The sequence below is a fragment of the Xenopus laevis genome, chromosome 8S, assembly GCF_017654675.1.
Source record: "Xenopus laevis strain J_2021 chromosome 8S, Xenopus_laevis_v10.1, whole genome shotgun sequence".
NCBI lineage: Eukaryota > Metazoa > Chordata > Amphibia > Anura > Pipidae > Xenopus > Xenopus laevis.
In genome coordinates this window covers 40,233,547-40,252,303 of record NC_054386.1, presented here as the reverse complement: position 1 = coordinate 40,252,303, position 18,757 = coordinate 40,233,547, and the positions used below count along the sequence as shown (strand labels likewise).

Genomic DNA, 18,757 nt, shown 5'->3' with positions numbered 1-18,757 from the left:
TTAACTCCAGGTTGTTACTCAGGCGGTAGGGGCTGGTTACAGGGGGTGGAAAAAAGCAGCCTCTTGTAACTTTAAGAGCTGAATTTCTGGGTTTTAACCCGGAGTTTCAGCGATGCTAGTGCAGAGAGATGCAACCTGCTCTGACGCTGATGTTTTAGAGTGGGGAGGGAAGGGGGGCGGCATCAAAGCTGCTAATGCCCCAGCAGCAGCCACAGTATTGCCCCTAAATGTCGCAAAAGTCTCAGTTTCCCAGCAAAGACTGTTAATCAGCTGCCTTGTCTTATATTGTTCCAACAGTATGAGCCACCAGTTCATAGAACACAAAGGGACAGACAAACAGTGCTTTAAATAGCATTACATATACAAATAACCATAGAAAATGAGAAATTAATGTATACTGCATAGTTGCTCGGAGTTACCTTTTATTAGGCAAAAACTTTTTTTGGGCTGACATTCCCTTTAAGTTCATATATTTAGCTTGTTGCCCATAGGCATCAATAAATCTGCTCCTCAGTTTTTTGCCGTTAGAATAATAGTAACATATTCCTCGAGGTTTAGAAATGGCAGAATCCAACCATTTTCTACATAATTCCTACTTAGGTTCTAGTGGATGGAAAGAATGGCAAAACAGTGACTTTGCTGTCACCGGGGTAAGAAAATTCTTCCCGATTCCAAAATGAAGTCCTTACATTTAATAATGTATTGATACCAAGCAGGAGTAAGCCTGGGAAGCAAGTAGAGTATTGCTACTAAAATTTTCATTCTTATGAAATACCCTATTGGCTAAAACTAGCTGGGTTTTGCTGAACAGCATATACTCCTACCCTGGCTCTATATAAAACTCAGTGGGTGAGCTTTAGCCTATCGAGTATTCCATGAAAATGGTAATTTGTACTGGGTTTCTTTCACCGCATACCGCTTGCTTTGCATAGAGATGCAGAGAGGGTCTCCTCACCTGAACTGCTTTTTAGGTATTGATACTAGGCCAGGCCATTGCTTTAGTTCTAAACTGCAGCTAACCAAGTGATAGCCATACATGAGAGGTATTTCATTCAAATGTTAATACTTATACTCATCTTGATTATTTGATGTAATAATGCTAAAATTATGCTTTTCCCTTTTAGAGCCTAATGCTTAGAGCAGGGACGTGGGGCCCTGCAATTGGCGATTAATTAAAACTACCATCACCCTTATCTGGCCACTGGTTTGGCGAAGAAGAAGAATTCTTGTTTTAAACTGTATCAATAACAATATCAGAACTTGCACTTGCACTTGCACAGGGGCGATCCTGTTCATTTTGGTGCCCGAGTTGAAAAATGGAAATTCGGCTCTTAAAGTTACCATGAGTGGCATTTTGCTGCCCCTGGTAACCAGGGGGGCACTGCCACTTAGGGCAAGTTTCTCAACTCGCCCCATTGGAGCAGCGCCCCTGCTTGCACTGAAAGCCAGGCAACATGGCCGATTTGCTGCTCAGGAAAAGCAAAGCTTTTTGTCCCTTGTTATAATCAGAGTTGATATGTTTCTGATGTAGATGTAACACAAAGTGTCCATTTGTTTTGCAGCCTCCATCCTGGCGATCTCTACCCTTTCACTAGGAAACCATTATTTATCATAGTGGACTCTTCGAACAGTGTGGCTTACAAGGTATCTGAGCTTATTTATAATAGAAGTTTAAGGAGAATTAAAGAAAATGTGTATTTATCGCTTAATATTGAAATTCAACAATACATTCTCATCCAAAAAAAATTGTGTACTGGAAAACAAGCTATGTTTATCGTTTAGTTTAGTGCAGTGGAATAACAATAGGGAGAGCAGACCTCATGGCTGGGGACCTAGGAAGGATTCTTGCTACCAGATGTATACATGGAGGGGCATTGAACGTAGGTTAACACTACTTGTTATATATATATATATGTATGTATGTATATATATATGTGTATGTATATATATATGTGTATGTATATATATATGTGTATATATATGTGTATATATATATGTATTTATATATTTATATATATATATATATATCAAAACAGGGGGGTTGTGGGAGCACTCTAAAGGCTTTAAAGTATATATAAGTATAATAAATGCTATTGCATATGTACCCAAAACAGGGGTTATTTTGTTACAAAGTTATGATCATAAAATTGTTAAGCCACCATACCACGTCAAGGTAAACCCCGAATGGCGGTCCCTAACTTGTTTTATATTTTATGTGCATTTTAGCATTACCTGTAATCAATGTCCATGGAACGCTGTTTTTTCACTGAGGGCTAAATCCTCCCCAGCCAGCAATCAGGCTTTTAAAGGAGAGATATTCCCAAAACAAACGCCCAATTTTAAAAGCATTGATTACAGGTAATGCTAAAATGCACATAAAATATAAAACAAGTTAGGGACCGCCATTCGGGGTTTACCTTGACGTGGTATGGTGGCTTATCAATTTTATGATCATAACTTTGTAACAAAATAACCCCTGTTTTGGGTACATATGCAATAGCATTTATTATACTTATATTTATACTTTAAAGCCTTTAGAGTGCTCCCACAACCCTCCTGTTTTGATATTATATATATATATATATATATATATATATATATATATATATATATATATAATATCAGTGAAAAAACAGCGTTCAACGGACATTGATTACAGGTAATGCTAAAATGCACATAAAATATAAAACAAGTTAGGGACCGCCATTCGGGGTTTACCTTGACGTGGTATGGTGGCTTATCAATTTTATGATCATAACTTTGTAACAAAATAACCCCTGTTTTGGGTACATATGCAATAGCATTTATTATACTTATGTATATACTTTAAAGCCTCTAGAGTGCTCCCACAACCCCCCTGTTTTGATATTATATATATATATATATATATATATATATATATATATATATATATATATATATATATATATATATATATATATATATATATATATATATATATATATATATATATAGATTTTCGTAGCAGACAGCACCTCATGTCAGATAAGCCATTTTGTGGCTGCCCCTGTGCACGGAAATAATTAGTGTATAATCCAATCAAGAAAAACCAGCACCAAGGGACTTTAAGTATGAAAAAAAGTTGTATTTAAAACATATGTTTTAAATACAACTTTTTTCATACTTAAAGTCCCTTGGTGCTGGTTTTTCTTGATTGGATTATATATATATATATATATATATATATATATATATATATATATATATATATATATATATTGTGGTAGAGTGACCAAAACAATGTGGGAAAATGTGTGTTTTACCTTTAAGTTCTCCTTAGTGGGAGAGGTAGGCACCAGGAAGGGTGTTCATAAAGAGAGAATAGGTTCTCTCATTAAAGGTTTTGGCAGCCAGATTCTGGAAGCTGGAGTATTCTGGAAAGAACAGGCAAGCCAGGTACTCCGATCCAGAAGTCCAGCTCATGGATTAGAGCTCACCTTTCACAGGAAGGCTGTCCTGTGGAAAGGTATTTAGGTCTAGTGAGGCTGTTAGGAAACTCTCTCAGAGCAGTACACAGAGCAGCAAGGACACCTGCCTGTGTAAGGAACTCCCAGAGGGGCTGGGGGTGCCATTTGCTACTGCAAGGTGCAGAGAGAGGAGACCAAGTGACAGAGGGTCTGTCTGACTGAGGAAAGCCAGGAGGCTGAGCAATCCCCCAGGAGATTCGTGAGTACAGGGGTGACCCCTACTTATGTGTTTGCTTACTGGTAATCCACAAGGGGCCCAGTTTAGTAAGGGAACTCTTCATGTGTAAAGGTAGAGCCCAGTGGGCAGGATTTATTTTTATTATTTGTTTTGTATCCTGAAATGGTCACCCCTGTGTGTAAATAAACTGCCTTAAAGAGAAGAGAAGTGTCTGTCGTGGATCCCGCAGCTTACAATATATATATATATATATATATATATATATATATATATATATATATATATATATATATATATATATATATATATATATATATATATATATAGTTTTGCCTCCAATAAGGATTAGTTATATTTTAGTTGGGATTACGGTAAGTACAAAGTTAAGGAAAGGAAATCATTTTAATTAAAATGGAGTCTATGGGAGATACCATACCAACAGATACCATACCTGTACTAGTCCAAATTGCTGCAGCTCTATAAACATAAATATCCAACTGGCCTCTGGACTTGTATTATTGTAGCTCAATATTATCTGGACCATGTTCTTTCCTCTCCTTGGTGATATCACCATTGATAAAAACTCTACTTTCAGCTGCTGCAGTTAAGGTGGAATTCTGAGAAGAACAAGGCGCACCGGGCCTGTTAGAAGGCTATATGTATGTGCACAGATTTTTGGCTTGTCTTCTATCATTTTGAAGGAGAAGGCCAGTGTTGCAGGTTTCAACTGGGATGCTGTGAGTTGTAGTTCTAAACGGTCTATAACGTTGCAGTTCTCTTGTTTACAACATCATGTGTCCATTGACACCAAAAACATATTTGCTTGGGGGGCATGGCCGGATGGAAGAGGAGCTCCGCTAGGCAACGTATTATCAGCAAATAATCACCGACTGCTGCACACATACCTTCCTACCTGGACCGGCAGAACTTGGTGAACAATGGGGAAGAATTCAAACAAAGTGCAATCGGATGCCGCAGCGCACCTGGAACTAAATAAAGATGGCGGTGGTTCCTCACAAAGCCCACAAACACACACAAGCCCCTTTCAGTACCACGGAGCCCAATGCTGCTTCAGCCCTGGGGACTCAACCCTCACTGACCTCATGGCTGCCATTCTATAGTGTCAGTTCATACTGTCTGCCACTTTTACCTCCAGGAACTTAAGGTAGACGTATCCCTGATTAAACAAGACCTACAAACCATACATGAGGGTAGAATAAGTGAACTAGAAGACCGCACAGCACTCCTGCCTGATGAAATAAGGTAACTACACCGCCAACTGCTGGAAACCGCTGACCAGCTGGAAGACATGGAGGTCGAATATCCAAGTGGTGGGCCTACCAGAACGCAGTGAGGGGACCACTCCTGAGACATTTGCAGAAGCATGGCTTAAAGGAGAATTCAACCCTTAACTAAAAAAACCCTACCCTACAGCCTAGCTGCTAACGCGGGGAAATGCCCCTAACTTTTTAATTACCCCTCTGTGCAGATTCAGGAATCGCAGTTCACGGCAGCCATCTTCCGGGTCTTCAGTAATCTGAGACCGGCGGCGCATGCGCAGTTGGAGCAATTTCCTGGTTTGTGACAACTGTGCAAGCGCCGAAATAGACGGGAATTTCCAAAGCGCTGGAAGACGTCACGAAGACCCAGATGATGACTGCCGTGAACTGCGATCCCTGATCTAATATTGAGTCCACTAGGACCGAACTAGCTACCTTATAACATAGCCTCATAGCGCACCCCTCTGACACTGAAGGTAATAGAAGAATTTGGGGAATTCTCCGGCCTCCGCATCAATCGGACCAAATTGGTCATATTCCTAGTAGACCCGCTTCCTCGGGGTCCACACTACAAATTAGCCGCCTACAGGTGACACAGACCTTCAAATATCTAGGGATGATAATTCACTTAGTTCACAAAAAGTTTGAAGAACACAACTTGACCCCAATAGTAAAGGCTCTAACAGCTAAAGCTCCCCATAGACGCGACAATTCTTCTTGCCGAACGACCGATTTTAAGCCCGACCAATCCTTCGAAATTATCGCGCGGTTAGTGGGATTCAAACGATCGTACATCATACGATTTTTCGGCCGACATCTGTCAGGAAATTGATCGGCCAGGTCAAAAAATCTTTGTCGTCCCAATGCAATCTATCTATGTTTGCAGGGCCAAGCAGGCAGCTCCCCTTTGTTTTCCTGGCAAATTGGTCTTTTTAGTTGATGGTAAATTTGTACGATCATTCCGAGAAGATCAGGATCTGATCTTTTAAAAATCTCAACATCTATGGCCAGCTTAAGATAGATATCTGGCAACAGCTGCGTCTCCCCCTTCCTGGAAGGACCAATCGATTCAAAATGGTGTTCCTTCCTAAATTTTTGTATGCTCTCCACAATTCACCTATATTGCCCCAGAGTCAGTGGTTTAAACAATTATATAGGAAAGTATTTTCCCAAAATAAACTTGGCAAGGGCTTGTCCCTGCTTGGATTCAACCTGAGGTATTTAAAAAACACTCAAACATGTCCACAATGGGAGGCCAGTGTGGTCCAGTGGACGCCTTCAAGAGCTGGGCCAGCTAAGGGACAAAAACGCTATACGATATTGTAGAGAATGGGGATATCAAACTGTTTCAAAATCTTAAAGATGGCTACCACCTACCCAACTTCATGTTCTTTCACTACATGCAATTAAGCACGCCTTTAGAACTCCACACTGGAGAAGTACCTGTGTAGGGAGGAAACCAATGTCTTGGTTCTATGCCATATTTTTTCAGGCTTGCCCAGACCCCCTGGCCAAAGTGAGAGAGCAATGGGTTAGTGTTGCTCCCAGTGGCCTCAAAGCAGGTGCTTCTTTTTGAATTTCTGACTTTAACGTAAGATTTAGTTGCATAAAAAAGAAGTGTACTGCCACTACCTGTAGGCTGCAAGTCCACATAGGGGCTACCAAATAGCCAATCGCACCTCATATTTGGCACCTCCAGGAACTTTTTGCACGTGTGTGCTGCTCTCCAACTTTTTTTTTTTTTTTTTTTTTTTTTCAATGTGGCTCACAGGTAAAAAAGTTTGGGGACCCCTGGGTTAGACACATCCCAGAACTGGTGGAGGACATGTGGGTGGATGCGCTCAAACAGGTCCCTAACATCACAATGTCAATTAGAGACAGAGTGTATCTTACTCCGTAAAGACTTGCAAAATTATACCCAATGACACCAGACCAGTGTGTAAAATGTAACCAAGAGTTTGGCACATGTATGTATGTATGTATGTATGTATGTATGCATGTGTTCTGGAGCTGTCCGCTTATCCAAAGATTTTGGGATGCAGTGCTACACTATACTTCAACCACCCAAAATGTTTTGTGCATTAAGACCCACTGGTATGGAGTAGATGATGATCTGGGACTCCGGTCCCATGTTAAACTCTGCTACCTCCAACTGTTGTATTACGCAAAGAAGGCCATCCTGTTACAGTGAAAATCCACTGCTTCCCCAACCCTTGTCATTTGGTGTGCATTGGTAAATAGTGCTCTCCCTAGCCAGAAATTGACTTACATAGACCGGGGCTGTTCTAAAAAATTTGAGGCCTGTGGCTGGAAATGGAGGATACCTGTCCAGACACTAATGTATGATAATGTTGAGCATGATAATTATATGAAAAACGAAGACAACGTATGACGATGGTAAAATGATAACATTGCAGATATTGTTGGTTATTTGGCTCCACTGGCAACTCATTGCTTGTATGTCTTCTTTTCTTCTCTCTTTTTTCACTTGTTTCACTTGTTAAAACTAAAATGCATAAATAAAAACTTTTTTTTAAAAAAAAAAACATAATTTGCTTCATTATTTTATTATTAACAAATAAAATATATCTTGTTCAGAATAACCTTCATATTCTAACCTCTATGGCATTGGATTAAGGGTGATTGTGAATTATGGGGCATGGATAGCATGCTATATAATAAGCTTTGTTATTTTACACATCTTTTGAGTGTTCATTTGCACAGTATTTCAATCCAATGTTTTATTTCTTTTGCAGAATTTCACCAATTTATTTGGACAGCCTCTAGTTTGCCTCCTATCACCTACATCTTATCCCAAGGCCTTGCAAGGTAAAGCCAGTTCTATAGCCATCAGTTTGTAGCACTTCTGTTTCCTGGCCATAAAAAAAGATCACTTTGTTTGGGGCACAGCTGGATTTTCCACCCTATATATTGCTGACATAACACACCAGGGAGATAGTAGGGATGTCCTGCTAGGGCCTAGCCAGTCTTAAGTAAAATGTTAATTTAATCTGAATATGGGTTGACATTGATCATGAAAATGTGCCCTTCATATCTAGTTTTATCTTGAAGCTCCCTGTGCTGAAATCTGTACATGAACTTGGTGCAGGCTGGAAGGTAGACCCTTGGTTTAGTATGTTTATTCAAACAGACTCATGATATTATAAGACAGGAGGTGCACATAACAAACAGCGTATTCATCCAAGAGGTATTATAGTTAGAATAATTATAAATTTTGAGTAAAAACACAAAAAACATCTTGTCACAGTTGTATGAGGTACAGAACGTTAAGGTGGACATACATGACAGATTTGCTGCTCCGACAGCCAAATGAGCAGATCTTGGCTCTTTTTGGGCACTTGCAGGCTGATCTGGTTCCTTTGGGTCAATGATTAAATCATCAAGAAGGCCTTCAGAAACCTGTCTGATGAGGATTGGATCGGTGCTCTGATGTGCTCTTTATCCAATGGGACTTTCAGACCTGTCCTATTGATACTGTATGTGCCCCATATTCGAACAGGCAGGTTGGTGAGTCATTGAATTGCCGACTATGCAGCGATTACCATGTACCATGCTCCTTATTCTTATGTCATCGGAAGCCACTGACCATATGTTTTTATTATTGTCATAGATCACTCTCAGCGTGGAAGCCTATTTACCCTTTTCCTTAACAATCCACTCATGGGATTCCTTTTCATCTCTGGCCTCTCCAGCATGCGCAAAGGGTTATGGGAAAAATGTCAGGATCATGTCCGAAAAATCAACAGAGATATTGCTCAGCTATTGACACACTCTCGCTCAATAGGTAGGTGATGGCAGGTTGAATTATGTATGTGGCACACTTTCAATAGCAAAATCCGTTTATTTAAAATTTAAATGGAAAATGGCATTTTTGTCTTGTCCTGTGATCCGTGAAGTAAACCATTCTATATAGTAACCTATGCAGACAGTGTCCAAGCAAGGGGCAATAGCAGTTAAGCAATTGACTTGAATTGGAAGTGTCACAGGTTGTGGAGACCACACACTGTTGCAATTTTGGCTGATAATTGCCTATACAGGGCAACCCACCAGGGCTGAATAGCGAACATTGAGCTAAAATAAGGGGCATTTTCTGTTTTTATTATAGGTATCCTAATTTGTGTCAATCCACTGTGATAACTGTTTCCTCTTACCTTCAGATCAAGCTTTTCTTCAGTTCTTTGGAGATGAATTCTTGCGTTTACTTCTCACAAGATTCATATTTTGTTCTGCAATTTTAAGAATGCACAAAAGTTTCAGGGTAAGCACTGTCCACTGTGTGTTGTAGCTTGGTAGACCGGAAAAGTAGCCAAATACAATATTATACTATGGAGGTAGTTTGAGTTTGTCTTTGTATGAAATAGTTAAACAAGGGTTACAGAATGAAATAGGGTCGGAGGGCATTTATCATTTAAAGGGAGACCCATAGTTAACACACAAGGTGAAATGTATCCTTTTTTTGTTCCACTTGGCTGAGAGCCACGAGAGATACTTAAAGGTGATGACACACAAAGCATCTAGTAGCAGTAGCCAGAAGATACCCTGCCATAGACTATGCTGAGTATTGCCTCTGCTAAAAAACATGTAGAGACAGTAAATTATCAGCATAGTCTGGTTTTGTAGCCCTGACAATTAGTCGCAACTAGTAGCTCTGTGTGTCTTCACCCTTAGTATCGAAGGAAAACAGAGTGGTTTAGATTTGGGTGAGATAATATGGGCAGTGTCTGCAGATGAGAAACTTGAAGTATAGTTAGTAATATGTTGCAGGAGCTTGTCTTGGAAAGGATAGGGTCCAGTCATTGTTTGCAATTTTCTTGGAAAATAAATTATATGCCCTGTTTAGTGGACTGAACATGTGAAGAAGAGTTTTAATGTGACACCTAGATACTTGCCTTGCCAGAGACTGGACGTAAAGTGTCATTGTTAGAGAGTTAATTTTTTTCATATGATAAGTTTCAAGTGCAGCTATCCAATGTTCAATGAAGCTATGTCTAAAAAGTAATATGGTAGATGAGGTTGAAAAAATTAAGTTCAACCTACTTGAGTGAAACCTGCCTAAGCACTAGTTGATACAGAGGAAGGTGAAAAGAACCCCAAGGGGGGAAATGAGCCCTACAGATCAAGACACAAGAGGAGGATTTGTGTGTCCTCAGCGTAAAGGTGGTAGAAGAAGCCAAAGGATGTGATGAGGTCACCAAGAGAGGGAATATAAAGTGAGAATAGAACAATCGACCCATGGGTCATATCTGCAGAGTTTTCCTGGAGAACAGGAACAGTTACAGTTACACTGAAGGCATTCTTGGAGAGATAGGAAGAGAACCATCATAAAGCAGAGCTATCAAACATTTGAATTTAAAAGGCAGGAGTGGTCAGCTGTATCACATCCTGCAAAGATAGAAAGAAATATGGCATCATGTCTCTGGTCCTTAGACTTTTATAATCTCGATTTAAAGCAGGGATCCCCAACCAGTGGCTTGTGAGCAACATATTGCTCACCAAGCCCTTGAATGTTGCTCCCAATTGCCTAAAAGCAGGTGTTTATGTTTACATTCCTGGTTTGGAGGCAAGTTTTGGTTGCATAAAAAGCATGTGCACTGCCAAACAGAGCCTCCTGTAGGCTGCCAGTCAACATATGGGCAACCAGGCCACAGTTTTTACTTGACATTCCCAAGGACATTTTTCTTTATACATCTGAATGTTGCTCACAGGTAAAAAAAAAGGTTGGGGACCCCCAATTTAAAGGTATTTTAGGTGAGTGAACACAAAACTAAACTAAAGGGATTCAGAAGACAGTATGTATCCAGAAAGGTCTTAAAGCAATCCATTCTAGGTTATTTTGAGAAGGGCAAGGATGAAACTGGTCTGTAGTTGTCACGTTAGGTCTGAGGAGGCTTTCTTATGAAAAACATCTAAATGTACTTGACCCTTTTTATTTATTGCCATTAACTACCCACTTTGCATCCAATAGGAAACAAGGAATTACCCAGAAACCTATCCGCCCCTTCCACGTGATGAGTTGCTAGAGAATCTTCACCTTCAAAAACAGATTTTGGAGCTGGCCTCAATACTTGATGTCCGGAACCTGTACCTAGAGAGCACCATGGATGAATACTAGAGATAAAGCCCATGCTTATGTAAACTTTTGTGCTTTCAAAGCCACAGAATATGAAAGGTGCATTTTTTCTAAGGCAACCCCCACCTTACAGAGTACTTGATATTTTTACTTTATGGATTCCAAGCCTTGGCAATGGAGCAAGAGCCTCTGAAAGTGGAGTTTCAGAGGAAACATGGTGCACCTGCTCTTACCCCCCAACCCTTTCATGGTAGTGTCACACCTAATGCTTGTGTTTCTGCTTTTAGGGCCATGCCCCTAGCTACCTGCGCATGTTGTTTTATGTGTTTTGCTCTGGAACTGAGAAACCCCCAGCATGGATATTCCCATTGCGACGAATACCAGAGCCATGTGAAGTGATTTAATGCAATGGAATAGTGTGTGCTTTAGGAACTGGTGTGACTAAGCATCCATTTCTGCATACACCGCCAACAGGGCTGCTTTAGGCATAACATTGCAGCAGCTTTGTTTTTCTCATTTGTTCTTTGGACAGTTTAAATCATTCTTTAAAATGATAACTGATGATGGTACTTGGCAGGCCTCACAAGTCGTGTGATGAAGGGATGGGGTGAGCTCTAAAAGTGTTGTATTTTCCTTGATCAGTATATTTATTTGTTTTTTTTTGTTTTTTTACCTTGTAATGTTTGGTTACTTTGCCAAAGCCATTGAATTGTGAGCACTCTACTATAGTTTATATAAACAAACTGCTGTGTAGCCATGGGGGCAGCCATTGAAAGCTGTTAAAAAACAGTGATTTTGCAGAAACTGTACACTGTGTGGGGTTATTTACACCCTAGCCACTTAGGGCAGTGACTGATACAGAGGTTTTAGTGGATGTATCTTCTCCTGTCAAAGGTCATGCAGCGCATGTAATTGCCTGTGGCTTGGTGTATTGTGGGTGGCCTTTAATTATTTTAAACCAAAATTGAGTTTTAGGACAGTAAGATGTTTAGCTTAGATTTTGTTTGTTTTATATACAGTCCAGGCTGTAAGAGTCGCGCTCTTGGCACAGAAATGTTGATGTTATGTTATTAGATTTAGACAAAATAAACCTGACACCAATGGCTGCATTGGCTGTTTAAAGTGTAGAAAAATGTAGCATCAGTCAATGCAGAATCCTATAGAACAGCCAGTGAGAAAGTTTTACACTTTACAAAGTCAAATACTGCTAGTGGTGCAATAAGAGGCATATGATTCACATGTTTTTGGTCCCTTTCTACAAGCCACACAAAGGTTTATTTCATTTCTGAGAATAAGCTCTGGTGCATCAGCAGACGAGGGAGAAAGAGGTGCTATTTGTATAAATAATCTGAATAATAGAGTCGGCCATACCATGCCTGCCAACTAAATATTGACCATTGCATCTTAAAACAGCCCCTCTGGCATTTCCCAGAATCCACACATTACCAGTCCAATTGGTTGGAGAGCTTACCAGTCGTCCTGTGTATTGCTCAATAGGGATAAGCAGCCTTTGAAGTGCTAGGACTTGCATTGCATTTGATCAGCAAGTATGGCTTATTACTTTTAAGGTACAATCCCATATGAAGTCAATTTTATTTCTGCTGCATCGGAAGCGAGAGTATAAAAGCAAAAAGCCTTTTTACTCTTGTCCCATGAGAAAATGAGTTATCTCCTTTATCCCTGTGTTTGCTAGCGATTTCTAGTGAATGTGACCTGATAATATATTGTATAAACAATATAGTGGTACTTATCACTCTTTACTTTTATTTGATTGGTAAACACACACAGTGATTAATCTCAGTGGCAGCTGGGCCCAAAAAATAACTACCACAACTGTGCTGCTTGCCTGCACCTTTTTTTGCTAAAGGGCACCTGTTACCCTTACGTACTGTCCCCCACCAAAGGTGCTAATAGAGCCTGCACTCTGGTTGGGGGGTAACAGTAGTTTTTTTTTTGTTTTGTTTTTTTAAATGGCCCGACAGCACTAGGACACACTTACCGGGAGTTCCCGGTGCGAGCGGCCATGTTGTGCAACCCGCATGCGCATAATGAGAAAGTTGCAGCATGTGCATGTGAGTGGTCCAACATGGCTGCTCGAACCGGGGGCTCCTTCCCAGTGCGGGTGTCCTAGCACTGGCAGGGGGCAATTAAAAAAACAAATTACTGTTACCCCCAACTGAAGTAAGGATTTTATTAGCCCGCACCTTTGGCGGGGAAGATATTTTAGGGTAACCGGTGCCCTAAGTGTGACCCATTCTTAGAACCTGTTCCTGTTATTAAGAAACCTGCTGTTCTTGGCTTCCACCACTGGATCAATGGCTGTCACATGCCACAGTAAATCATTTTGTGGAGGGGAGTATATCTGCAGTTTCACGGTGTGGTTTACCCATTGTAGAACCGTATTCCCATAAATAATAATTTGTCATTTTAGAAGAACTCTGGTTTTAATGCTTTTAAATATGTAGTTTTGTTGTTTTGATCATCTCTCTCCCTCACGTCCAATTAATTCTAAGGTCAAATATTCAGAATGTAAACAATAGAAGCAGCTTGTCTGCTTGCCCTGACCCACTTATTAGGGTCTCATCCCCAAAAAAACACGGCAGAACTTAGAGTTACACAGTTACCAGGAAACGGGTTTCTGGATAATGGATCCCATACCTGTACCATACAATATGTTTACTTTCATGTGAAGATGATACTGCTCGTTATAGTGCTGCCGGCCAGGCTTGCCACTAAGAATTAGTGCACTAGTATAATGCAGGTTCATGACTTTGCACAAAGCTGCCTTCATAGTAAGTTCTGTTGTGCCTGTGAAGCTGTCAGTCACAATCACTTGTCTAATCCTGGCCTTTCCAAAATGGATCACTTTCACTGAAGTGTTGGAGGGATCTCCCACCAGCAGCTTCTTGCCTCAAAATACAGTCCTAGATAGAGAAAGACTTTTTCTGTGATATCTGTTACTTCCCTGTCTCATGTTTTTTAGTCTTTTGTTCAAACTGGCATAACAGCCCAGTCTTTGAAAAAAAAAATAAACAAAATACAACCTCACAATTTGCTTTAGTTGAACTTTAAATATTAAAATATGTCTACTTACTTGCATAACTCTCTTGTTTGCTTAGGGAATGTATTAACTGTTAGATATTCTGTATGGAAGGAGCATACCTATGGCCAATGCCTTTTCAATCCATTTATTGCAGCCAGGAAGTGTATGCACCCTTGAAAATCAAGTAAGTGGTGTGCTGAGGAATTTTGTATTTAATCGGTAGATATTAATTTAATCTAAAGCAACTCATGGGGAAGCTCAGTAACTGTTTTTACTATATCTGATTGGCTTGTTAGTATTACATCACTGCAGTACCTACCAACCACCATAGCCAAACCTGCAGACTCCCAAACACTTTCTTGCCAGTGGCGGAACTACCAGGGGAGCAGGGGGGTGCGAGCGGGCCAGGGCCCGCACTGTCTCATGGTCCCCCGGCAGCTCACGCGCCACTGACAAATGCGGGCGTACGGAGGGGGCGGGGCCCAGCTGCAAGTCACGCACCAGGGCCCGCCCCCCTCTAGTGACGCTACTGTTTCTTGCTACAAAGGGTAAATATTGGGAGACATAATTGTGATGCTTATTTAGGAAAATCCCATTGGGTGAGGACCTAGGGCTAGTAAATTTGGCCATGTACGTAAATCCACAGGGGCCAAATCAATGTGCCAATGAGATCCTCATAGGGTTGCCACCTTTGTTTTTGTTTTTTAAACGGGCAGGGCTGTATGGTGGTAATATTAATTTGGAAATCCGGACAGGCACTGTTCACCTGAAATACGGACAGGTGGCAACCCTATGAGGATCACATTGGCACATTGTGCCGCTGCTGCGGATTTATGTACGTGGCCAACTTTACTTTGCCCGTGTGATTATTAAGGCCTCCCTTTTACAACTGAACACCTTTGTTTACACCACCTTGTTACAGACAAATCACCATTAGGATCGCTAGGTTATATTCGTTTCATGGGAACTGGGGAGAAGTTTTCTGTTGCACTTCCCACTGATATTAACTATTGTTTCCCTATTTACATCTGAATGATAGGAACAATTTGGAAAACATTTAAAGGCATCATTAGGCAAGGGAGAAAGGATCCATTGTTGCTGTGTTCACTAGGCTAATGGTACTTTGGGAAACTTCCCAACGTCAATTAAATGGCAGCCAAAGCCAGAGTTAGGCATGTACAGGCAAATGATTATGATTGCTATGGGAAAAAGGTTTTAATCGCACTTGGAATGGAGAAGGAATTTATTTAAAGGGGTGGTTCACCTTTAAGGTAAATTTTATTATGTTATTGAATGGCCAATTCTAAGCAACATTTAAATTTGTTTTCATTATTTATTTTTATAGTTAACAATCTATATTATGATGGCTGGTAACCTCTCATCATATTTCAGTTCAGTTATTAGAGCACGCTTGATCCTATTCCCATTACACCCTGGACACACACCTCTTTGTGGTGCAAAAACTGGACTGTGCTCCACTGGGCAAGGTTGCCATATTTTGGTCAGCTCTGGAGAAATCACCTATTTTGGCATTTGCCTAAATGTATATTTCTATACAAAATCTGTGTCTTAGCCCAGTCACCTATAAAGACCAAATAGATATTTGTGTATCTCTTTCTAGCTGCACTTCATCAGATCACCAGTTGCTGGGGGTTGCTGGTACAGAACAAATTTTGACTTGGTCACTACACAGCCCCTTGAGTTCTATGCAAGGGAATGATAACTATACTATACTGCTCTATATTATGTGATACTATAGAGCAGTGATCCCCAACCAGTGGCTCGTGAGCAACATGTTGCTCTCCAACCCCTTGGATGTTGCTCCCAGTAGTCTCAAAGCAGGAGATTATTTTTGAATTCTTGGCTTGGAGGCAAGTTTTAGTTGTATAAAACTGTATGTAACAGCTGTACTGGCAAACAGAACCTCCTGTAGGCTGCCAGTCCACATAGGGGCTACCAATAGCCAATCACAGCCCTTATTTGGCACCTCCACGAATAATTTTCATGCTTGTGTTGCTCCCCAACTCCCTTAATATCTGATTGATGCTCACAGGAAAAAAAAAAAAAAAAAGAGACCCTTGCTATAGATACTGGGTTTGGTTACACCAAATGTGTACAGACATGGAGGAACAAAGGAAACCTGATAAGCACAAAGTGTAATAGTTGTGAGCTCGAGCCCTTCCCTATTTATTATTGTCGTTCATGTTGTGTAGTTGCAAGAGAGTGTATGGAATTTAGTAGGGTGACATTGGATTAGAACAGTGTAAATTGTATAAACATTTCAGATGTTATATAGCAGATTAGAGAATTTAGCCGAAAACTATGGAAATTTACTTTAAATCTTTATACTGAAAAGTTGTGAGAGAGTAAATTTTTTTTACTTGTTTTGTGCTTTTTTTTGGTAGTCTTCTCAATGAACAGGATATTTTATTCCACTGTGATGCTCTTTAATTTCCATTAACAAACAAACCTACAAAGCCTTGACAAAAGCCTCATGGTTTTATTTTGTGTGTTGTGGAAAATATTTTTTTAGTGTCGGCTCAAGAATTGGCGACATCACCAAATGATCCATGCCTTTCTTGCAATAAAGGGGAAATTATTATAGAAAGATGTGTTTGTTTCATGGATACCAATAAAACTCATATGTTTAAGCCAAGTCCTAAGAAAGGTGTTTGCTCTGTATTGTTCAACAGTTATAGATGGTTTTGGAGCTTTTCGTCCTTTTTTTTTTATGGCACCCATAGTCCTGTTGGGTTTCTGTGCCAAAGGGCGGCACAGACTGGATACATTGAACCCTACCTGAGCATTTATACATTATATACACAAGTTGTTGCTTGGGTCATGCTGTAAATGTTGTTCTCCCTGGAATTACAAAGCGGCAAGATAAAAAAATAAATTATACTGTTACTTGGTCATACCCTTTGGTGTCTGTGGCATTTGTTAGAGGGTTCTTCATTAGGGAAGATGCAATGGGAAGGCAAATTACAATGGGATTTCCAAACCAGATCTTGAACCTTTCTATTACAGGTGTTTCCTGTAGGTAAAAACATAAACCTATTTAATGCTCTGGATCTCATGAGTGTTTGGATGATGTATCACAGCCACAAAAATGTTTTTAGTAACCAAATCCAAAGCATAGTAAAAACCTTAGCGTCCTGCAGAAATAAATGGAAAGCCTTTTGATTGTGCAACTTCAGTGGGCAAGGAAGAAAACCATTTGCGTATAGAAGCCTAAATGTAATTGCAGCACTGATATTTTATCCTGTCTTTTTTTAATTGGACCAGTGAGGGTCCAGAAAGGGTTTTGTGGAACATACAGCTGAGATTTGGACTTTAATAAGTTGAATAGCCACCTTGCCCGCCCCTTGTCGCCTCTGCCTTCTTTTCCTCCACACTGAAAATAAAGCTCTTTTTAAAACCCTAATTAAATCCAAGCCTAACACTGTAGGGCACATTTACTATGGGTCGAAGTTAAATACTTAGACTTCGAATATCGAAGTCGAAGGATTTACCGCAATTCGTTCGATCGAAGGATTTTAATCCATCGATCGAAGGATTTTCCTTCGTTCACAAATTGCTAGGAAAGCCTATGGGGACCTTCCCCATAGGCTAACGTTGGTGCTCGGTAGGTTTTAGGTGGCGAAGTAGGTGGTCGAAGTTTTTTTTAAAGAGACAGTACTTCGACTATCGAATGGTCGAATAATCGAATGATTTTTAGTTTGAATCGTTCGATTCATAGTCGAAGGCCGAAGTAGCCAATTCGATGGTCGAAGTAGTCAAAAAAATACTTCGAAATTCAAAGTATTTTTCCTTCTAATCCTTCACTCGAGCTAAGTAAATGTGCCCCTGTGTGTTCTCTCTACAATGTGTTTGGTAGAAAATGTGCATCAGTGTTACCATACTAAAAGGGCAATAAGTTTAGGTTGCTGCTTTAAAGATAGTGTTAATGATCATACAAAGGAGTCCATGTGTGGCATTTCTAACCTTATTCTTTGTTGAGCTTTAGTTCGGCAACATTAACCAGCAGCACATTTGGCAGAGATGAGTGCTAACAGCCCTGGTAGAAACTGTAAGTTTTAGTTCAGATGGAAAAGTTTGGAGTTAAAAATGCATTCTTCCTGCCCAATTCAGTGGGTTTGGGCCGACTTGGACACAATGTTTTCAGGCTGCAGGTGGGTGCAGGCCAAACTATAGCCCACATGCACGCCGCCCACAACCTTCCACTGCCCAGCTTCCACCTCAATCCACACCTCTTTATATACTCGCTCCGGTGTGCCCATTACAGTGGGACGGGCGTGGGTATATAAATAGAGGAGCACACTGGGGTAGGGTCAGGTGTGCGCGCTTCTGAGTGCGCGCGCTTCACTATTTGTAACCATCTTGGACCCTGTTTGCTGGTGCTTTCGGTAATAAGATAGTTTCTCTGTTTCACCAGTCCACATGTACTGTTTTATTATTACAGAGAAAAAGAAAATCATTTTTGATTATTTGGATAAAATGGAGTCTATAGGAGACGGCCATTCTGTAATTCGGGGCTTTCTGGATAATAGGTTTCCGGATAATGGATCCCATACCTGTAGTTTGTTCAAAGCTGTTGCTATGGGCAACTGCACTGGTGCTATTTAGAAAATATGCTTATAAATGAGCCCTCTCATTATATGTAAGACACGTAATCAT

General features: G+C 40.4%; 1 protein-coding gene across 2 annotated transcripts in view; it reads left to right on the top strand.

The window, feature by feature from the left end:
* Positions 1-16,998, top strand: part of scai.S (suppressor of cancer cell invasion S homeolog) — a 129,835-nt gene extending 112,837 nt beyond the window's left edge. For both annotated transcript variants that reach the window (XM_018232849.2, XM_018232850.2), the window contains exons 13-17: positions 1,563-1,644; positions 7,703-7,775; positions 8,578-8,751; positions 9,125-9,225; positions 10,933-16,998. In XM_018232849.2, the coding sequence (XP_018088338.1) occupies positions 1,563-1,644; positions 7,703-7,775; positions 8,578-8,751; positions 9,125-9,225; positions 10,933-11,079 (577 nt within the window). In that variant the 3' untranslated portion in view covers positions 11,080-16,998. The remainder of the gene's footprint in view (positions 1-1,562; positions 1,645-7,702; positions 7,776-8,577; positions 8,752-9,124; positions 9,226-10,932) is intronic.
* The last annotated feature ends 1,759 nt before the right edge of the window (positions 16,999-18,757 follow it).